This window comes from Malaclemys terrapin, chromosome 4 (assembly GCF_027887155.1).
Source record: "Malaclemys terrapin pileata isolate rMalTer1 chromosome 4, rMalTer1.hap1, whole genome shotgun sequence".
NCBI lineage: Eukaryota > Metazoa > Chordata > Testudines > Emydidae > Malaclemys > Malaclemys terrapin.
In genome coordinates, this window is record NC_071508.1 from 115,526,615 (window position 1) to 115,544,528 (window position 17,914).

Consider the following 17,914-nt stretch of genomic DNA (forward strand, 5'->3'; position numbering starts at 1 on the left):
ATTAGACCATCATAAAAGGAATTCAGGACATCCTCTGACATTTACCATTTTTGTATTTTCCATTCTTAATAGGCCATCATTATGACAAACAACAATTCTATTTATGTGGTTCATGAGAGAAAAAAGTAGTTATGACCATTAAAATAAAAAATGAGAAAATTCCAAAACAAGCTCTTCATATTTTTGTATAACAAAAAAGAGATTACTAGAGAATAATTTCTTTTACAAATAAAAGCAGGATGAAGGCAAAGACAATGTAAGCTCCTAGCAATGCTGCCTCCTATCTCTCCTCTATAATTTCTACTAATGTTCTTGGTCATGATATGCCTCAAATATGAGAATTGAAAGACTAATTGGCATGTCTAGTTCCCATTTTGAAAACCCATGTGTTGTTCAGACATTTACTGAACTGAAATATAGCTATTGGCAGAACAAGCGAACTTAACCAAGGGGAAACAAAACTCTGTTTCCCTAGTTATCACTAGCAAGTCACCAACTGGACTTCTTAATGACTACCTGATAAAATAGATTTGGATGTACTTTGATAATTCTCAAGATCAGCATTTCTCCCCTCTTTCTCTTCCTTCATTAACAAAAATGAACTGGTCAACTCACCTCTCTTTTCTCTGTTAACTTCCTCCAGGATATGTTCTTGCTTTTTTATTTGTTCAAAGAGAGATTGATGCTCGCACTCCTTGCTCAATGTCAAGTGCTTAAGCTGCTCTCGACTCTGCAATAGGTGGCGCCGCAGCTTCCGTTCCTTGCTTTCTCTCTCTTTCACCTCTTCACACATCCATTGAAGTTTAGTCTAGAGAAGAACAAATTTATGTGACACTAAAAGGAGAGAGAATTCTAATAAAAATACTAGGACTTAAATTCTACACTGAATGAACAAGAACATTTGGAATCAGCTTATTGATTTATAACAGCTATTGCTATACAAGTTTAAAAAGAAATATTAAAAATATATTAAAGGACAAATTCTGACTTAACATGCAAATTAAAATGTGCACATATATTTTGGTTGGCAGCAACTGCATGCTCAAGCCAAACATGTAGATTATTTTTTCCAGGAGGATAAGCCTGCAGGCTGTGAGTCTATTGGCCATTGCTGGTTCAGAGGGGACACGGCATACAGGCAGCCTGGTGAACAGACCCCACCCTGGAATGCGATGGCATGATTCCTGCAACACTTGGTTTGCAGAGGAACATAGGCACTGCCATAGTGGATCAGACCCAAGAGCTATCTAGTCCAGTAACCGGTCTCTGACAGTGGCCAGCAACATGGCCATGCTTCAAAGGAAGGGGTAAGAAACAAGCAGTCGGTAAACATGGGAAAATCTGCCTCCCACATAAGGTCTCCTGATCTCCAGCAGTTAGAGACTGGATTAACCCCTGAAGCATGAGGTTTAATAGCTCTTCCACAACATTTTTATCATGAATTACAATAACTTTCAATCATTTTGTTATCCATATAAATGTCTAATCCCTTTTTGAATTTTATTAAGTTAACGGCCTAAATGTCTTCCTGTGGCAGATAATTCCACAGGTTAGTTACATATTGTGTGAAAAAATATTTCCTTTTATGAGTTATGAATTTCCCACCATTCAATCTCATTAAATGTCTTTGTTCTTGAATTATGAGACAGGGTGAGCTCAAGTTTCCCATCTACCTTCTCTATGTCATTCATTATTTTATCCACTTTTATCATGTCCTCTATTATTTCCTAAGGAAAATAATCCCAATCTTTTCAATTTCTCTTCAGTTTCTTTTCCAGGTACTTAATCATTCTTGTCACAGTTCTCTGAACTCCCTCTAGTCCTGCAATATCCTTTTGAGATGGGATGACCGTACTGCACACAGCATTCATGATGAGGCCATGCCACTAATTTATATAAGGGCCTTATACTAGTCCCATATTCCTCATTCCTTATGAAACCTAACATCTTGTTTGCTTTTTTGACTGCAGTTGTACCAAGCAGAGGTCTTCACTGAGATGTCTTCAGTGAAGCCCAGGTCCCCTTCTTGAAATTATATAGTTAATTTAGAACTCTAATGTGTACAAGCCATTTAATTTTACCCTCCAATTTCCACTACTTTGCATTTATTGACATTAAATTTCAATTACCATCATGTTGTTCATTCACCTTGCTTAAGTCTCTCTGAACTTCCAAAATATTCTCTTAACAGATTTAAGGGAAACAACGAATGGGATGCAGGACTTCTGCCCCATATTTCCATCACAGAGGCATTGATTTTTGGGAAGGGTACCTATACAAAGTGCCCTGACAAAATCTGGCTCCAACGTTGAAACCGGAGCTTCTAAGCAAAAAATGCCCAGCTCTAAACTGACCCAAACTCAAATGGTTTGGTTGACCCATAAACAGTAGAAGGAGCACATGAGCTATTGAACTCACAAATACAACTTTGGCCTGAAGTCTTCTATATCTTCCAGTACATTTAAAAAAAATGTATTAAATCTTTGTATTTAATTGGGGCCTATGGAGATTACAAATTCCAATAAGTCTTGTGCTTTTGCAAAGCTCAAGATGGCTTAATGTACCACGGATCGATATAGTGCCCACATCACTGCCGTGGAAGAGTTCAAGTATCTAACAAGAAATCTGTTCTTTTAAAATTTATGCAACTCAAAATACTAAGAGTGGACCTACGGTCTACCAGTTACAGACCAGGGTCTGGAAACCACAAACGGAGAGATAGGTTCGGGGTGACTGTAATAGGTTCAAGTCACAATTTCACTACTCACAGTTTGAGGTCAGAAGCCATTTGACCTACATGTACCTGCGTCAGCTCATAGCTTTGGGTGAAAAAAGCATTTAATTGAAAACCACATAATGCATTGTCCAGTGAAAAAATATTTACTCCCAACCTACCTCACATAAATAATCCATTAAGGTATATGGATTAAACTACAATAGCTACAACAACAACAAAAAAGGCACTATTCCCACTGTCTCCACTCCAATTAAGAGCTGAGTTTTTAAAGAGTTAAACCTGAACAAAATCATTTCTACATCCATAAATTCCCAGAACTAAAGAAGGAGGGAAGAAACAAAGAAAAGAAGATGGGGAAGGAAGAAAAACATAGGACAGAAAAAGTGAGATTCTAAAGGGGAATAGATTCCACCCTGAATGATAGTGAATGTGACAACAGGATGCAGAACAAATCATTTAAAATTGTAGATACTGCAGTACTTTATGCAGTACCTAAAGACTAGTTTGATTCTGTTCTCATACATGGGGATTGAGGATATGTCCAAAATTCGTACTCCAGCCTCGGGTCATAATTAAAAATGGAATTTGAGCCTCTCTATTAAATGAGTCAAAAATCACCAATTTCAGGGACAGCCTATACAAAGATGACAATGTCATGATTACAGTAGCACTGTGAAAACTAACTCTAACACCTGCAGCTCTAACCGCATTCCCTTCAGTGTCAGCCACGTGAACCACAAAATAATTTCTCATCTATCTCTCCCTTGACTGCTGTAAAGAGATATGTCCCTATACCTGAGTCCCTGATGCTGCAGCAACCTAGCCTTTAACATGAGACCACATTACAATCTTTGCTGTGAAATGGGATGAGACTGCTGGGTTTTGTGAGAGTATCATCAGATTTGCATATTAGTAAAGTGAAAATGTGTGAGGTTTTACAGAATGCTGTACATAATACATACACATACACACACACACACACACACGTGCATGCGCGTGCACACACACACACACTTACTTTTAAAAAAACTGAACAGATAAAGCAGAAATTCCATTTACAGTTAGCAAAAATATCATTTCAAAACTAAGGTTTAATCTGAGAGATGACTTTTAAAGCATTAAAAACCACCATCTTTTATGCTAAGAGCTAAATATTTAAGGTATCAACCACTTTAAAAATAAGAAAAGCCCAGGACTTGTATATATTTTAACCACTTGCACTTCAGTTCACTTGAGTGACTGGGGTTATTGAGGGACCAAGTTGGGTTTAACTAGGAATACAGGGTTTTGGCTGTGAGACTCTTGTTTTCCCTGGTGCTTCAGAGAGCCAAAGCAGCTGTGCCAGAGGATGCAGAGTCTTCCCAGCAAGGCATCGGTGCTTGAGGAGATCTCCTCAGTGATGCTGCTTTGGGGCACCAGGGAGCTAGAGCAGTAGTACCAAGAAGAGCCCCAGAACAAGTGCCAAGGCTGCAGCATAGGGATACTGAACCCCATCTGCCCAGCCCATGGCCCCTATATACACTCACATGTTTCACTCCTGATGCAAAAGTTTCTCCCTCACACATGTCCCAAACACCCCTGAAAAATCCCCTTTCTTCCAAACACACGTGGATCCAAGTACATTTCTCTCCGGCTCCCCCCACTCCCTGCTCTATCTCCAACATTTCTACTCACCTCACATGCACCTCCAGAGCACTACCACCTCCCCCAGAGTCCACCCCCATCTATCTCTGCTGCCCAACCTCACCAGAGGTACGTACAGACCATAACTGGGGAGAGAAATAGTTAGAAAACATCCATTAAAACCAAATTTCAATGAAAAATTAAAATAAACTTTCCTAAAATATTTGAAATTTGTTGTTTCTCATCAGCACACCTGTAGTCAGGAAGGGAAGATCATCTAGTTTATGACAAATAAGGGAAATAAACTGTGTATTTCATTTTAAAAGTTCAAAAAGCAACCTACGTCTGAGAAGTTATTAGTATGTCTGACTGGGAATAGTTTGTGGGGACTATTGAGCTTCAGAAACCTAATGATACATGAGGAAAACAAAACCAAATTTCAAAAAGGGAACATTTTAAAACAGTGCCTCTGCAAAAGTTAGTTAAAAAGACATGGAAAAAATTGCACAGAAAATTCAATTGTCCTATGAAGAATTACTGTGCCAAATGTGGAGACTAATTTCAACCACTCAGGTATGAAACAGAGTGGACTTTTAGTCCTGCTCTAAGGGCAAATCTTGATGTAACCTCAATTACAGAATAGTTACTCTGTCACTCAAACACACACACCCAGAACCAAAACAACTTATCTTTTTTCTCCTCAGCTAGCTATGAAAAAAATAGTTACTAATCTGTTCCATAACTGTTGTTCTTTGAGATGCATTGCACATGTCCACTCCACTCTTGGTGTTGGTGCATCCAGCGCACGGCCATCAGACATTTTTTCACTCAACAATATCTATTGTGTGGCTCGAGCTCTCCCTGTTGTCCTCACACACCACTGTGTGCAGGTATAAAGAGCAGAGCCATCCCTAGCCCCACCGTCATATGTGGTTTTGGTAGAATACAGGCAAATAAATTGGCTGGTTGATGTGGAAAGAGGAAGCCACCCTTGGAACGAACTTCAGATGAGGATGTAGAGAAATGTTGTCCTTAAAAAAGATTGTATGTGGAAATCCCGATATTAATGCCCACAGTTCCCCTACTCTTCTGGCCAAGGTAATGGCTCCAAAAAGGCCAACTTCATTGACAGATGCAGCAGTGAGCAGTAGTCAGTGATTCAAATGGGGGACACATACGTCTTGAGTTCAGAGCCCACGGTGAAATGGGGTCTTGTACTTGAGAGTATAATTTTTCTGTATTGATTAACTGATCCAGAGGATTGAATGTTGACTGGCTCGGGGCAACACCGCTCTGCACTTGCAGTTTGGACTGGATTTTGACAAGGTAGGAGTAAACCCGCACTCCTGATCTTCAGAGGAATGCAGCTACTACCGCCATGATCTTTATAAAAGTCCCTGGGAGCTGCTGACAGGTAGTACAGTGAACTGCTAATGATTTTGATTTACCAGAAATCAGAGGTACTTCCTATGGGCTTGAATGACTGCCACATAGAAGTAGGGATTTTTTAAATTGAGGGCAGCATACCAGTCCCTGGGATCTAGGGAAGGGATAATAGAAGCTAGGGTGAACATGCAAAACTTTCTCCTTTTTAAGAATTTTTGAGATGACACAGATCTAAAATTGACCTGAGACCCCTTTCATTTTGGGGATTAGGAAATATGGGGAATAAAACCCCTTCCCTCTGATGCTACATGGAACCTCCTCTATGGCTCCCTGGATAAGGAGTTTTTCATGAAAGTGGTCCCTGAAGAGGGAACAAGGGGGATGGAGGGCGGGAGCAGTAGAAGCAAACTAGAGAATATATCCCACTTCCACCATGCTCAAGATCCACTTGTCCCAAGTAATCCAGGACCAAGCACTGCAGAAGTGGGACAGACAGTTTGCAATGGTGAGACGGTTCAGGCCTGGAAAGATGGAGACTGGTATGTCAACCTCAACTGGCTCATAAAAATACTTGTTTTGTAGTTCCTGGGTGTCTTGAGGGGCCCAGTGCCGAAACAGCAGGCGAGGGAGGCGTACACCTATAACTCTTTTTTGATAGGTCCTGCGGAAGAGGAGTGGAATGGGCCATCTGGTCCAAGAATAGAGAAGGACCCTCGAAAAGCAAGTCCTGGATAGTAGTCTGGACTTCATTGTGAAGACCAGAAAACTGCAGCCAGGATGATCTACACATGGCCACTGCAAAGGCCATGGTTCTAGCTGCAGAGTCTGCTGCATCCAGCCCCACCTGCAGTGAAGTTCCCATGATCAGTCGGCCCTCACTGACCAGGGAAGAGAACTTCTGCCTAGCGTTCTCTGAAAGGAGCTCCTTTAACTTTTGCATGGAACCTCACAAATTTGCACAAACCTGACAAATAAGTCCAGCCGTCTGGCACCTTTTAATTTGGGGGTGGCAGCCTGATGTCCCTGTCATTCTCTCTCATTAGCTGCTGTGACGACTAATGAGCCCAAAGGTGGGTGAATATACCGTACTCAAACCCTTGGGAGGGTACATAGTAATTTCTTTCCACTTTTTTAGAGGTTCAAGGCAAAGAGAATAGAGTCTGCCCCCAAAGCCTTTATTGGCTCTAGTATCGCCTTGTTAATTGGCAGAGCTATCATGGAGGGCCCCACCGATGATAAAAGGACAACTCGAGAGCTCCCTGACCTCTTCGACCTGTGCACCTAAGCCTGCAACAACTCTTTTTAATAACTCATGACAAACCTTAAAATCACCAGGAGGAGGTGAAGTTGTGTCAGATGAAATGGCCTCATCTGAAGAGGAAGCCAAGACCAGGGGATAGAATCTCTTCTACCAGCTGTTGCTCTGTATCTGGAACCTCCTCTTAATGCTTGATACCAGTCTTGATGCTGGCCTCTTGAAACAGAGCCACTCGGTGTGTAGATTCAGCCCTTCTAGATGAGGGCACTGAGTATGCACAGTATTGGGAAGATCTGGAAGCTGGGGGAAACCCTCAAGAGTTCCAAAATGGCCACTGAACCAGGGCAGAGTCCAATTGTTCTGGCCAGAGTCCCATGCCAGGACCCATTCCTAGGTCACACCAGTAGGTGCACTGCTTACTGAAACTGCAGCACTCAGCACCTAGTCAGACTGGGACAGTGCCAACAGTGGCCTGAACACTGCCTTCATCAGCAGGAATTTTAGCCTAGCCTCCTTATTCTTCTTCATCCTAGGTTCAAACTCCCTGCAAGCCTAGCACCGGTTCCTCATATGTGCTTCTCCCAAGCACTTTAGGCAGCTGTTGTGCAGGTTACTCACAGGCATAGGCCTGGAACCAGACATACGCCTGGAGCCATGGCTTGAAATCTGATGACCAGGGCATACCTCGGTGTCATACATAGAAAAAACCCTGAACAGGGAAAACAAGAAGTAAAAAAAAACTTTTCAAAAAAATATCTATAATACTGTTAAAACTTACTTTCATAACATTACTAAGACTAGGCTAACACTATACACTATATTCAAAAAGGCTGAGAGAAATAACAGTTCTGGTAGAAAACAGAGTTCCAATGACAATCAGGAGTGGTAAGAAGGAACTGAGGGGGGCTAAAGGCAGTTCTGCCTTTTATAACTACACACTGTGGAGTATACAGCCGGGGGAACTCCAGCCATGCAACAGATACCGCTAAGGGAAAAAGTTTCTGACAGCCATGCACTGCAGTGGGTGCACTGACACTAAGAGTGGAACGCATATATGCAATCATTCAAAGAAGAACCAGGGAACACAAAATTTGGATTTCAGAAATGTTAGAAACCAAAGTCCCCTTCTTTCCAATATTCATCAGCAAATGCAGTGACCTGGAAGTAGAATTCAAGTGATTCCAGGTGATCAGAAATTCAGCCCAGAAATATATTATTTTATATATAAGGTGCAAATCTACAGAACTGCAGTATTTCTATTCCCCTTCATTTCAGGTCTCCTCTACCAATAACTAAAGAAACTCATTTGGCAGATTTATGAAAACAATTACTAAATGCCCTTTGGAAGGTCCTTCTAATACTGCCTAGGATGTCAGAGGCAACTACCTGAATAGGACACTGTTTCCTATACAGTTCTTGTCCTCTGATTCAAAATCTTATCTCTGTTATTTATAGTGATATTCACTCTTGATCTATGTGTATTACGTTCTAGCCCATCAATAACCTTAAGCCGCCTTGCTAGCAAACAGATTCAATTTCTCCTCAGTCAATTGGTCAACTTTTCTTCTACTGCCATGACCCTTTTACACCGCAGAGAGAAAGGTTTGTTTCATGCAGTATAAAAGCTATTTTAATCATGAGAAGCTTAATCCTATTAAAAGATACGGGATAAGATTACTTACAGGGCTTGCAAAGAAAAAAGCAAGGGTTAGAAGTTACCAGTCATCTCTTTGAACCATTAAGCCGAGGCACAGAAATGAAAGCTTACAGTAGGCTCACATGCCAGGGTTGGCAGGCTCATAAGAGATTTCCAAGCGTGTGTGTACTCACATTATGAGAGTCATGGGCTTTAAAAGAAGGGTTAAAGGAAAATAGCACGTTTTTCAAGAATCCAGTCTAAAAGCCTTTAGATATAAAACAAAACTGCTTTACATCAAAACATGTCTAGGCTTATCTTATAACCATATAGAAAGAAGCATGCCTGTTGACTATAAACTTATCTTGTTTTACTCCAAAAGTATTGATTAAAGAGAAACGGCAATACAGGACCAAAGAGTCATATTTTCAGCAGGCTTCCATCATTTCACCCACACATGCATTTGTTTTGCTGGGTGCTCAGAATTTGGGTGTGCTCAAATTTAGTGAGCACAATTAAGGGAGAAATGCTGTAAATTTGGCTCTACAAATATCTATCACTTATTGATGCTAAATACCGTAACTGCCAATAAAAGGGCCAATAAAAAGGCTAAAATCTGATACCCTTCAGATATATGGTGACGCTTCTTCACACTGGAAATCCCCTACTGCTACCCAGCAAGAGATAGCCAAAGACCTTCAGCTGAAAAAAATCATTACCATCTATTGGCTTGAAAGGCCAGTCACCAAGCTGGAAATATCAATACACCTATCAGAGAAATGTTACAGGTTTTTAACTTTTTCTTTTTCTGTCTCCCTCCACCCCTTTTTAACTGCAATTTTCAAATACCATTTTTAGTGACCAAAACCAGCTAAATATTATTTTATCCAGTAATATCCAATAGATGTTACCTTTGTTTCTGCTAACCAGCGATGAGGGTCATTCTGTAACCCAGGTGTAAGTGATATTGCCTGGAAAAAAAAACATTTGACAAAAATGGAATTTTTTCTTATTTACTGAACAAAATGAGCGTACTAGTTCAAAACATCATTACTAAAGAGCAGTGTTGACGGTTTATTCCTAAACATTTTAAAGAGCTGTTTAATTTTATATCAGTCACATTAAACTTTAATGTTTAAAGGATAAGGAATGCAGTGTCATCAATATAATTCTTGTTTAAAATGAAACTCAGGTCAACAGTTATTTGGTACATAGTAATTCTGTTATTTTTCCCACTTTATCCATATGATCACTACAACAATATGTGATTAGAACATCCTCAAAATGCTTAAATGTTTTATTATTAGATTATAGTTGTACTGTACCAACAACAATGCATCAAGATATATATTCTGGGTGGCCCTTTGTGAAAATTATGTTTAATTTACAGGGAAATGCAATTTACAACTATTGATCTCAATCACATGTTAAAATGCTTGTTTGTTTGTTTTTTAAAAAGACTAGGTTCAGTCATCCAACCTCATTTCTTCCAGACTGTTTAGCACCACATTGTGTAGCACAGAAGTAGTACAAGCCATTCTTGCTTGTGATTTCATTGTTAGCAATTTGGCTTTTCTTCTGGAATAGAACATGAGATTTTGACTGCTTTAGTTAATTACACATTTCTTGCTTTATCACAGAGTGAGAGAAATGTACAGTGGGCACCAATAAAAACTCAATATTTGCTATTCCATTGTGATGGTGTTATCTTCTATTCCAGCTATAAGAAGATACTATACTTACTTCAGGTATTTGAGATTGATGATTACAAGTTCTTACATATCCCTTCTTGTACATTAAGGTAATAAAATTACTAATGAAGACAGAAGATAAATCTGTACTGGGTATTTCATTAGCAAATCATACATCAGGTGGTCTGCCATGCCTCTCTTCCATCAATCCCTTTTAAATCCAACTATACCATAAATTAAAACTTGCTAATAAGGAAATATTATACCTAATCTCTACGTTTTTTAATAAACACGTCTATTCATTTTCGTGGGTTGTTTTTCATTACTTCTTTTTAAAGAAGTAGAAAAAAATCTGTGTTTTGCACAGATCTATATTGTTAATGGAAGTCTAGTTAAGTTCAATGTCCATTTAACATTTGATATATCCTCTTTTGTAGAAAATAAACCTGTATGATGCCTTATATATCCTGCTCTTTCCCATCTCAAAGTGGTATGAATTTATTTATTGTTTAATTTACAATACTTGTTGGACTGGGGTACTTTTATGTGGTCTTCATGCAAAGAAGCCTTACTGTATGCCTATATGGGGCTTCTTTCGTGCAAGTCAAATTATTTTTTTGCAAGAAGTCTATTCCTTTAACACTATTTAAGTGGGTTCTACTACTGTACCTCTTGTACTGGTTTGCATATTGAGAGTGTCAAAATACTTGAGGATTTTTTGTTTTGCAGGTGGGAAGCAGAGGGAAGTTCATGTGGCAGCAAAAGACTGGTTGAAAAAATAAACAAATCCCAACAGTTTATCTAGAATGGTTTAAGTTAAAACTCCACTCTGGGACAACTAGCAAATCTGGTCAGGTTTTTGCTTTTGGGAGAATTCAGTGGATGAAGACTAGAGATTCCCTAGCTTCCTCCAATAACATCATTATCTTCCTCTTAAACCCTCACAAGACAACAAGATTGCAGTGATACTCCTAGAAGAAAAGGACTTGGGTTAAACCTTTCCAGAGCCCTTGACAGAACCCATAGTGCTGGGGAGAGGAGCATCACTGAAGTCCAGTGAGAGCCACGTTTTCCCTCCTTCTTCCAGGGCCAATTGCACTGCCTCCATACAACACCTCTACCCAGTGCCAATATGGGAAGAGAGCAAGAAATTATGTTGCTGTAATAAAAATGATATCCCCTTCATGGGCTAGAGCAAAGGTCAAGTGGCTCAAATATGTTTTAAGCTTGCCAATGGCATGCAACTTAAGGGGTTTGATGAAACTGGATGAGTCAGAAGAAACTGACAAGCAAACTTTTCTTTTAAAAGGAAAACAAAACCTACATACTTTGGTATTACTTTTAAATTCCAAGTTAACTGTAATTTCTAGGAACCATGTAAATTAAAACAATAATTCCATCTGTGCTGCTCAGTAGACTTTAGAAATCAGAACTTGGGAGTTCATGAAAGGAGGAAAGTTAGGAAATGTGCGCTTTATTATGTGGTGAAACATTTAAACAGATTGATGTCTGTCTGCCAGGATGTCACACTCAGTTCATTACTCCAGAGTCTGAATATTTTTAAAATATTTAGAGAAATTTCCATGTTGAAAAAATGTCTATTTTCCCTTTTTTTAAGAAAGTACACTACAGCAGCAGCAACAACATTTACACTCTTCAAAAACCATGCAGCGTTAAGTGATAAAAGAATGTGTGTTAAAGTATAAAGCATACAAAATGTAACTATCTATATTCTCCATTTTTGTAATATTAGAAAATATATGATGACTTAACTTTGACATTGTTCACAAGAATAAACATAATAAATGTTTTTTGTTGTACTACCAAACTTATTAAACAAACAGAATTTTTAAAATAAAAAAATAGTTTGAATCTAAGAAAGAATACTTATTAAACTGGGTTTCTGAATCTTTGTTGAGAAACTATAGATATTTTACCAAAGATTATCTTCATTAATTGCTAAAGCAGCATGCTGAGGTCTATTAATAAATACCATAGGGGTTGAAATATGCTGACACTTTCTCTTTTAACCACTTGTCATATGAGAGAGACAGGACAAAATATGAAAGCATTACAGATATGACCCAGAAGTTTAAGATCTAAACATAATTTCCAAGCAAAACAGTAAGAAAGTTAATGTACAGTGTCAAACAGTGTTATTATCCCCTCTGAGCCAATGTGATTCAGTTTGCGACCAGGGAGGTCATTTCACATCAACCAACAATAATTGGAAACCATTATTTATGAAGAAAAAGACTGGCAACTGAAAATAATAACTTCTGGTGATGTACAGGAGGGGGCTTGTGTTATCTCTCTATAAGATACATAGCAACATGCGTCACACCACAATTCCATAATACGCTTAATACCATATTTTTTTTAAATTGTGTCACCTGTCATATTTGAAATCTTTTACTCAAGAAACTATCCATGCATAAAAATTCCATTATAGTTACCCATTAGGTAGAAAACTAAAAATCTAAGGCAGACTGAAAACTAATAATTACTTTGAATTTCTCCACAGAGTCCCTGGAAAGGATTTCACAAGCTGCATCAATTTCACTTCCTATCATGGTGAGAATGGATTCTTGTTCTGTCTCTAGACAACGCAGCTGATCCCTAAGCTGTAATCTGGCCTCCTCCATCCTTCTCAAATGATCTTCTTCACTGCTTATCTGTTTATCCTGGGGTAAAAGAATGAAATAACAATAAAAAAAGATTTACTATTAAATTAACATAACTCCAGTATCTTTTTTTTTTTTTTTTTTTTTTTTTTAAGATTGTGCTTTCAGAATGCAAAGGGGCATTTCCCCATATAGCTCTCAGAACTTTATAAAAAAAACCATAAAAGGGTAATAACTTTCATAGTAAATAGGCAGGAAATGTGAAGATTTTTAACAAATAAGGCAGCTTGCCTTAATGACCTATCTCCTTGGCAAGTTATTGCCATATTAGATGGGAGATTTGAAATAATTTACCCAAATAAAAAGGAAAAATGGGAGGAAATACTTTATCATGCTAAAACACATTTCTGTTAACAGACCATAGCAAATCTGCCTTTCAATATGCACTTTGAGCACAGACAGCTCACTAAACGGGGACAGGGAGCTGCAGACAGGTGTCGGAGAAAAACTGAGTTCTCACTTCTCTTCCCCTGGGAGAGAAGTCTCCTCTTCACCACAAAGAGATGATTCTGAGCCTCCCAGTCAGGGGAGTTTGAGAAGGAAAGCAAGAGATCCCGCTGCCGAACAGGCTACCAGGTGAGAGGTGAGAGTACTAGCTGTTGGTGTGAGTGAGTTTGCTAGACTGTTTGAATTTTAATTGTGATTCTGATTTCAGGTGACTTCAGTTTCAGTTACAGCTGCTGTTGCAGTTGGGACTGAGTGCCTGACCTTGTTCCCTTGATTGCCTTTGATTGGCCTTCCCCAGTGTGACTCATGAGTCCGTGGGACTGACCTAGGCAAGCAGGCTTTAAAAACCAGAGGCAGAGCAACCAGGGGAGCAGAGCAGACAGGGGAGTTTGACAGAGGAAGGCTTATGATGGTTAGGAAGACCCACAACACCTGTGCCAGCACTGCTTCCGTCTCCTCCACCTGCGCCTGTAGCCAGACAGAGCGCCTGAGCATGCATGCTTCTACCCAGATCCTGATGTGGTTTTGCAGGGACTGTAACTTGCAATTTCCACTGACTGATATCCAGGCCGCGGGGCGGGGGCATCCAATGTGAAAGGTGCTTGCTGGTGGAATCTCTCAGGCAGCAGATGGGAGAGCTACAGGAGGAGGTGGCTAGGTTGAGGAGCATCCGAATCCATGAGGAATTCCTGGACAGTGTCCATGTGGAGACAGCTGAGGTAGCTGTCCCAGTACACAGGACTGCTGACACACCACTGGTGGAGGAGGAGATGGCTCAGGGTGGACACTGGCAGCTGGTTACTTCTGGCAGCAGGCAGTGCTCCACCCCTGCTCCGAACCCTCCCGCCGTGGTAATAGGTAACCATTATGCTCTTCTTGATACAGGAGAGAAGGAATCACCCCCTACAGCAGAGGAGGAGAAGCCTCGTACCCCTAAGGCTGCGAGGTCTGCTGCCACCACTGCGAATAGGAGACATAGGGTAGTGATGGTCGGAGACTCTCTGCTGAGGGGGACGGAGGCACCTATCTGTCGCCCTGACATTTCATCTCGGGAGGTATGCTGCCTGCCGGGGGCCCATATCCAAAATGTTACAGAGGCATTGTCGAGGATTATCCAGCCTTCTGACTACTACCCCATGCTGCTCATCCATGTGGGCACAAATAATACTGCGCGGTGTGACACTGAGCGGATCAAGAGTGACTACAGGGCTCTGGGAGTACGGGTGAAGGAGTTTGGAGGGCAGGTGGTATTCTCTTCGATTCTTCCTGTCAAAGGTAGGGGCCCATGCAGAGACAGATGCATCATGGAGATGAATGCCTGGCTGCGAAGATGGTGTCACCAGGAGGGCTTTGGCTTCCTCGACCATGGGATGCTATTTGAGGAAGGACTGCTAGGCAGAGATGGCGTTCACCTTTCGAGGAGGGGAAAGACCCTATTTGGACACAGACTGGCTAACCTAGTGAGGAGGGCTATAAACTAGGTTTGATGGGGACAGGTGAGCAAAGCCCACAGGTAAGTGGGGAACATGGAGAACTGGGAGATGGGTCAGAAACAAGAGGGAGCGTGGGCTATAATGGCAGAGAGAAAGGAGGGTCAGGGCAAAACTGGGAGGCAAGATCAAACCAGTATCTTAGATGCCTATATACAAATACGAGAAGTATGGGTAATAAGCAGGAAGAACTGGAAGTGCTAATAAATAAATACAACTATGACATTGTTGGCATCACTGAAACTTGGTGGGATAATACACATGATTGGAATGTTGGTGTGGATGGGTACAGCTTGCTCAGGAAGGATAGACAGGGGAAAAAGGGAGGAGGTGTCTTATATATTAATGTACACACTTGGACTGAGGTGGAGATGGACATAGGAGACGGAAGTGTTGAGAGTCTCTGGGTTAGGCTAAAAGGGGTAAAAAACAAGGGTGATGTCACGCTAGGAGTCTACTACAGGCCACCTAACCAGGTGGAAGAGGCGGATGAGGCCTTTTTTAAACAACTAACAAAATCATCCAAAGCCCAAGATCTGATGGTGATGGGGGACTTCAACTATCCAGATATATGTTGGGAAAATAACACCGCAGGGCACAGACTATCCAATAAGTTCTTGGACTGCATTGCAGACAACTTTATATTTCAGAAGGCTGAAAAAGCTACTGGGGGGAAGCCGTTCTAGACTTTAGATTTTAAACAAATAGGGAGGAACTCGTTGAGAATTTGAAAGTAGAAGGCAGCTTGGGTGAAAGTGATCATGAAATCAGAGTTTGCAATTCTAAGGAAGGGTAGAAGGGAGTACAGATAAATAGAGACAATGGATTTCAGGAAGGCGGATTTTGGTAAGCTCAGAGAGCTGATAGGTAAGGTCCCATGGGAATCAAGACTGAGGGGAAAAACAACTGAGGAGAGTTGGCAGTTTTTCAAAGGGACACTATTAAGGGCCCAAAAGCAAGCTATTCTGCAGGGTAAGAAAGATAGAAAATGTGGCAAAAGTCCACCTTGGCTTAAGCACGAGATCTTGCATGATCTAAAAAATAAAAAGGAGTCATATAAAAAATGGAAACTAGGACAGATTACAAAGGATGAATATAGGCAAACAACACAGGAATGCTGGGGCAAGATTAGAAAGGCAAAGGCAAAAAATGAGCTCAAACTAGCTCCGGGAATAAAGGGAAACAAGAAGACTTTTTATCAATACATTAGAAGCAAGAGGAAGACCAAAGACAGGGTAGGCCCACTGCTCAGTGAGGAGGGAGAAACAGTAATAGGAAACTTGGAAATGGCAGAGATGCTTAATGACTTCTTTGTTTCGGTCTTTACCGAGACGTCTGAAGGAATGCCTAACATAGTGAATGCTAATGGGAAGGGGGTCTTAGGTTTAGAAGATAAAATAAAAAAAGAACAAGTTAAAAATCACTTAGAAAAGTTAGATGCCTGCAAGTCACCAGGGCTTGATGAAATGCATCCTAGAATACTCAAGGAGCTAATAGAGGAGGTATCTGAGCCTCTAGCTATTATCTTTGGAAAATCATGGGAGACGGGAGAGATTCCAGAAGACTGGAAAAGGGGCAAATATAATGCCCATCTATAAAAAGGGAAATAAAAACAACCCAGGAAACTAAAGACCAGTTAGTTTAACTTCTGTGCCAGGGAAGATAATGGAGCAAGTAATTAAGGAAATCATCTGCAAACACTTGGAAGGTGGTAAGGTGATAGGTAATAGCCAGCATGGATTTGTAAAGAATAAATCGTGTCAAACCAATCTGATAGCTTTCTTTGATAGGATAACGAGTCTTGTGGATAAGGGAGAAGCGGTGGATGCTTTACTAGACTTTAGTAAGGCATTTGATACGGTCTCGCATGATATTCTTATCGATAAACTAGGCAAATACAATTTAGATGGGGCTACTATAAGGTGGGTGCATAACTGGCTGGATAACCGTACTCAGAGAGTAGTTATTAATGATTCCCAATCCTGCTGGAAAGGTATAACAAGTGGGGTTCCGCAGGGGTCTGTTTTGGGACCGTCTCTGTTCAATATCTTCATCAACGACTTAGATATTGGCAAACTCTTAAGTTTGCAGATGATACCAAACTGGGAGGGATTGCAACTGCTTTGGAGGACATGGTCATAATTCAAAATGATCTGGACAAATTGGAGAAATGCTCTGAGGTAAACAGGATGAAGTTTAACAAAGACCAATGCAAAGTGCTCCACTTAGGAAGGAATAATCAGTTTCACACATACAGAATGGGAAGAGACTGTCTAGGAAGGAGTACGACAGAAAGGGATCTAGGGGTTATAGTATCAGAGGGGTAGCCGTGTTAGTCTGGATCTGTAAAAAGCAACAGAGTTCTGTGCCACCTTTAAGACTAACAGATGTATTGGAGCACAAGCTTTCGAGGGTGAATGCCCACTTTGTCAGATGCATCCGACGAAGTGGGCATTCACCCACGAAAGCTTATGCTGCAATAGATCTGTTAGTCTTAAAGGTGCGACAGGACTCTGTTGCTTTTTAGGAGTTATAGTGGACCACAAGCTAATATGAGTCAGTCTGACGCTGTTGCAAAAAAAGCAAACATGATTCTGGAATGCATTAACAGGTGTATTGTCAGCAAAACACGAGAAGTCATTCTTCCGCTCTACTCTGTGCTGGTTAGGCCTCAACTGGAGTATTGTGTCCAGTTCTGGGCACCGCATTTCAAAAAAGATGTTACCTACCTACTTCCTTGATGAAGATATTGAACAGAACTGGATCACTGTGGTACCCCACTCGACATGCCCTTGCAGCTTGACTGTGAACCACTGATAACTACTCTCTGGGAACAGTTTTTCAAGCAGTTATGCACCCACCTTATAGTATCTCTATCTAGGTTGTATTTCTCTAGTTTGTTTATGAGACAGTCATGCAAGATAGTATCAAAAGCCTTACTAAAGTCAAGGTATACCACATT

General features: G+C 40.6%; 1 protein-coding gene across 3 annotated transcripts in view; it reads right to left on the minus strand.

The window, feature by feature from the left end:
- CEP128 (centrosomal protein 128) overlaps nt 1–17,914 on the minus strand; it is a 409,764-nt gene that overhangs the window by 239,914 nt on the left and 151,936 nt on the right. For all 3 annotated transcript variants that reach the window (XM_054028732.1, XM_054028729.1, XM_054028731.1), the window contains 3 exons: nt 12,839–13,015; nt 9,552–9,611; nt 616–808 (listed from right to left, as the gene is read on the minus strand). In XM_054028732.1, the coding sequence (XP_053884707.1) occupies nt 616–808; nt 9,552–9,611; nt 12,839–13,015 (430 nt within the window). The remainder of the gene's footprint in view (nt 1–615; nt 809–9,551; nt 9,612–12,838; nt 13,016–17,914) is intronic.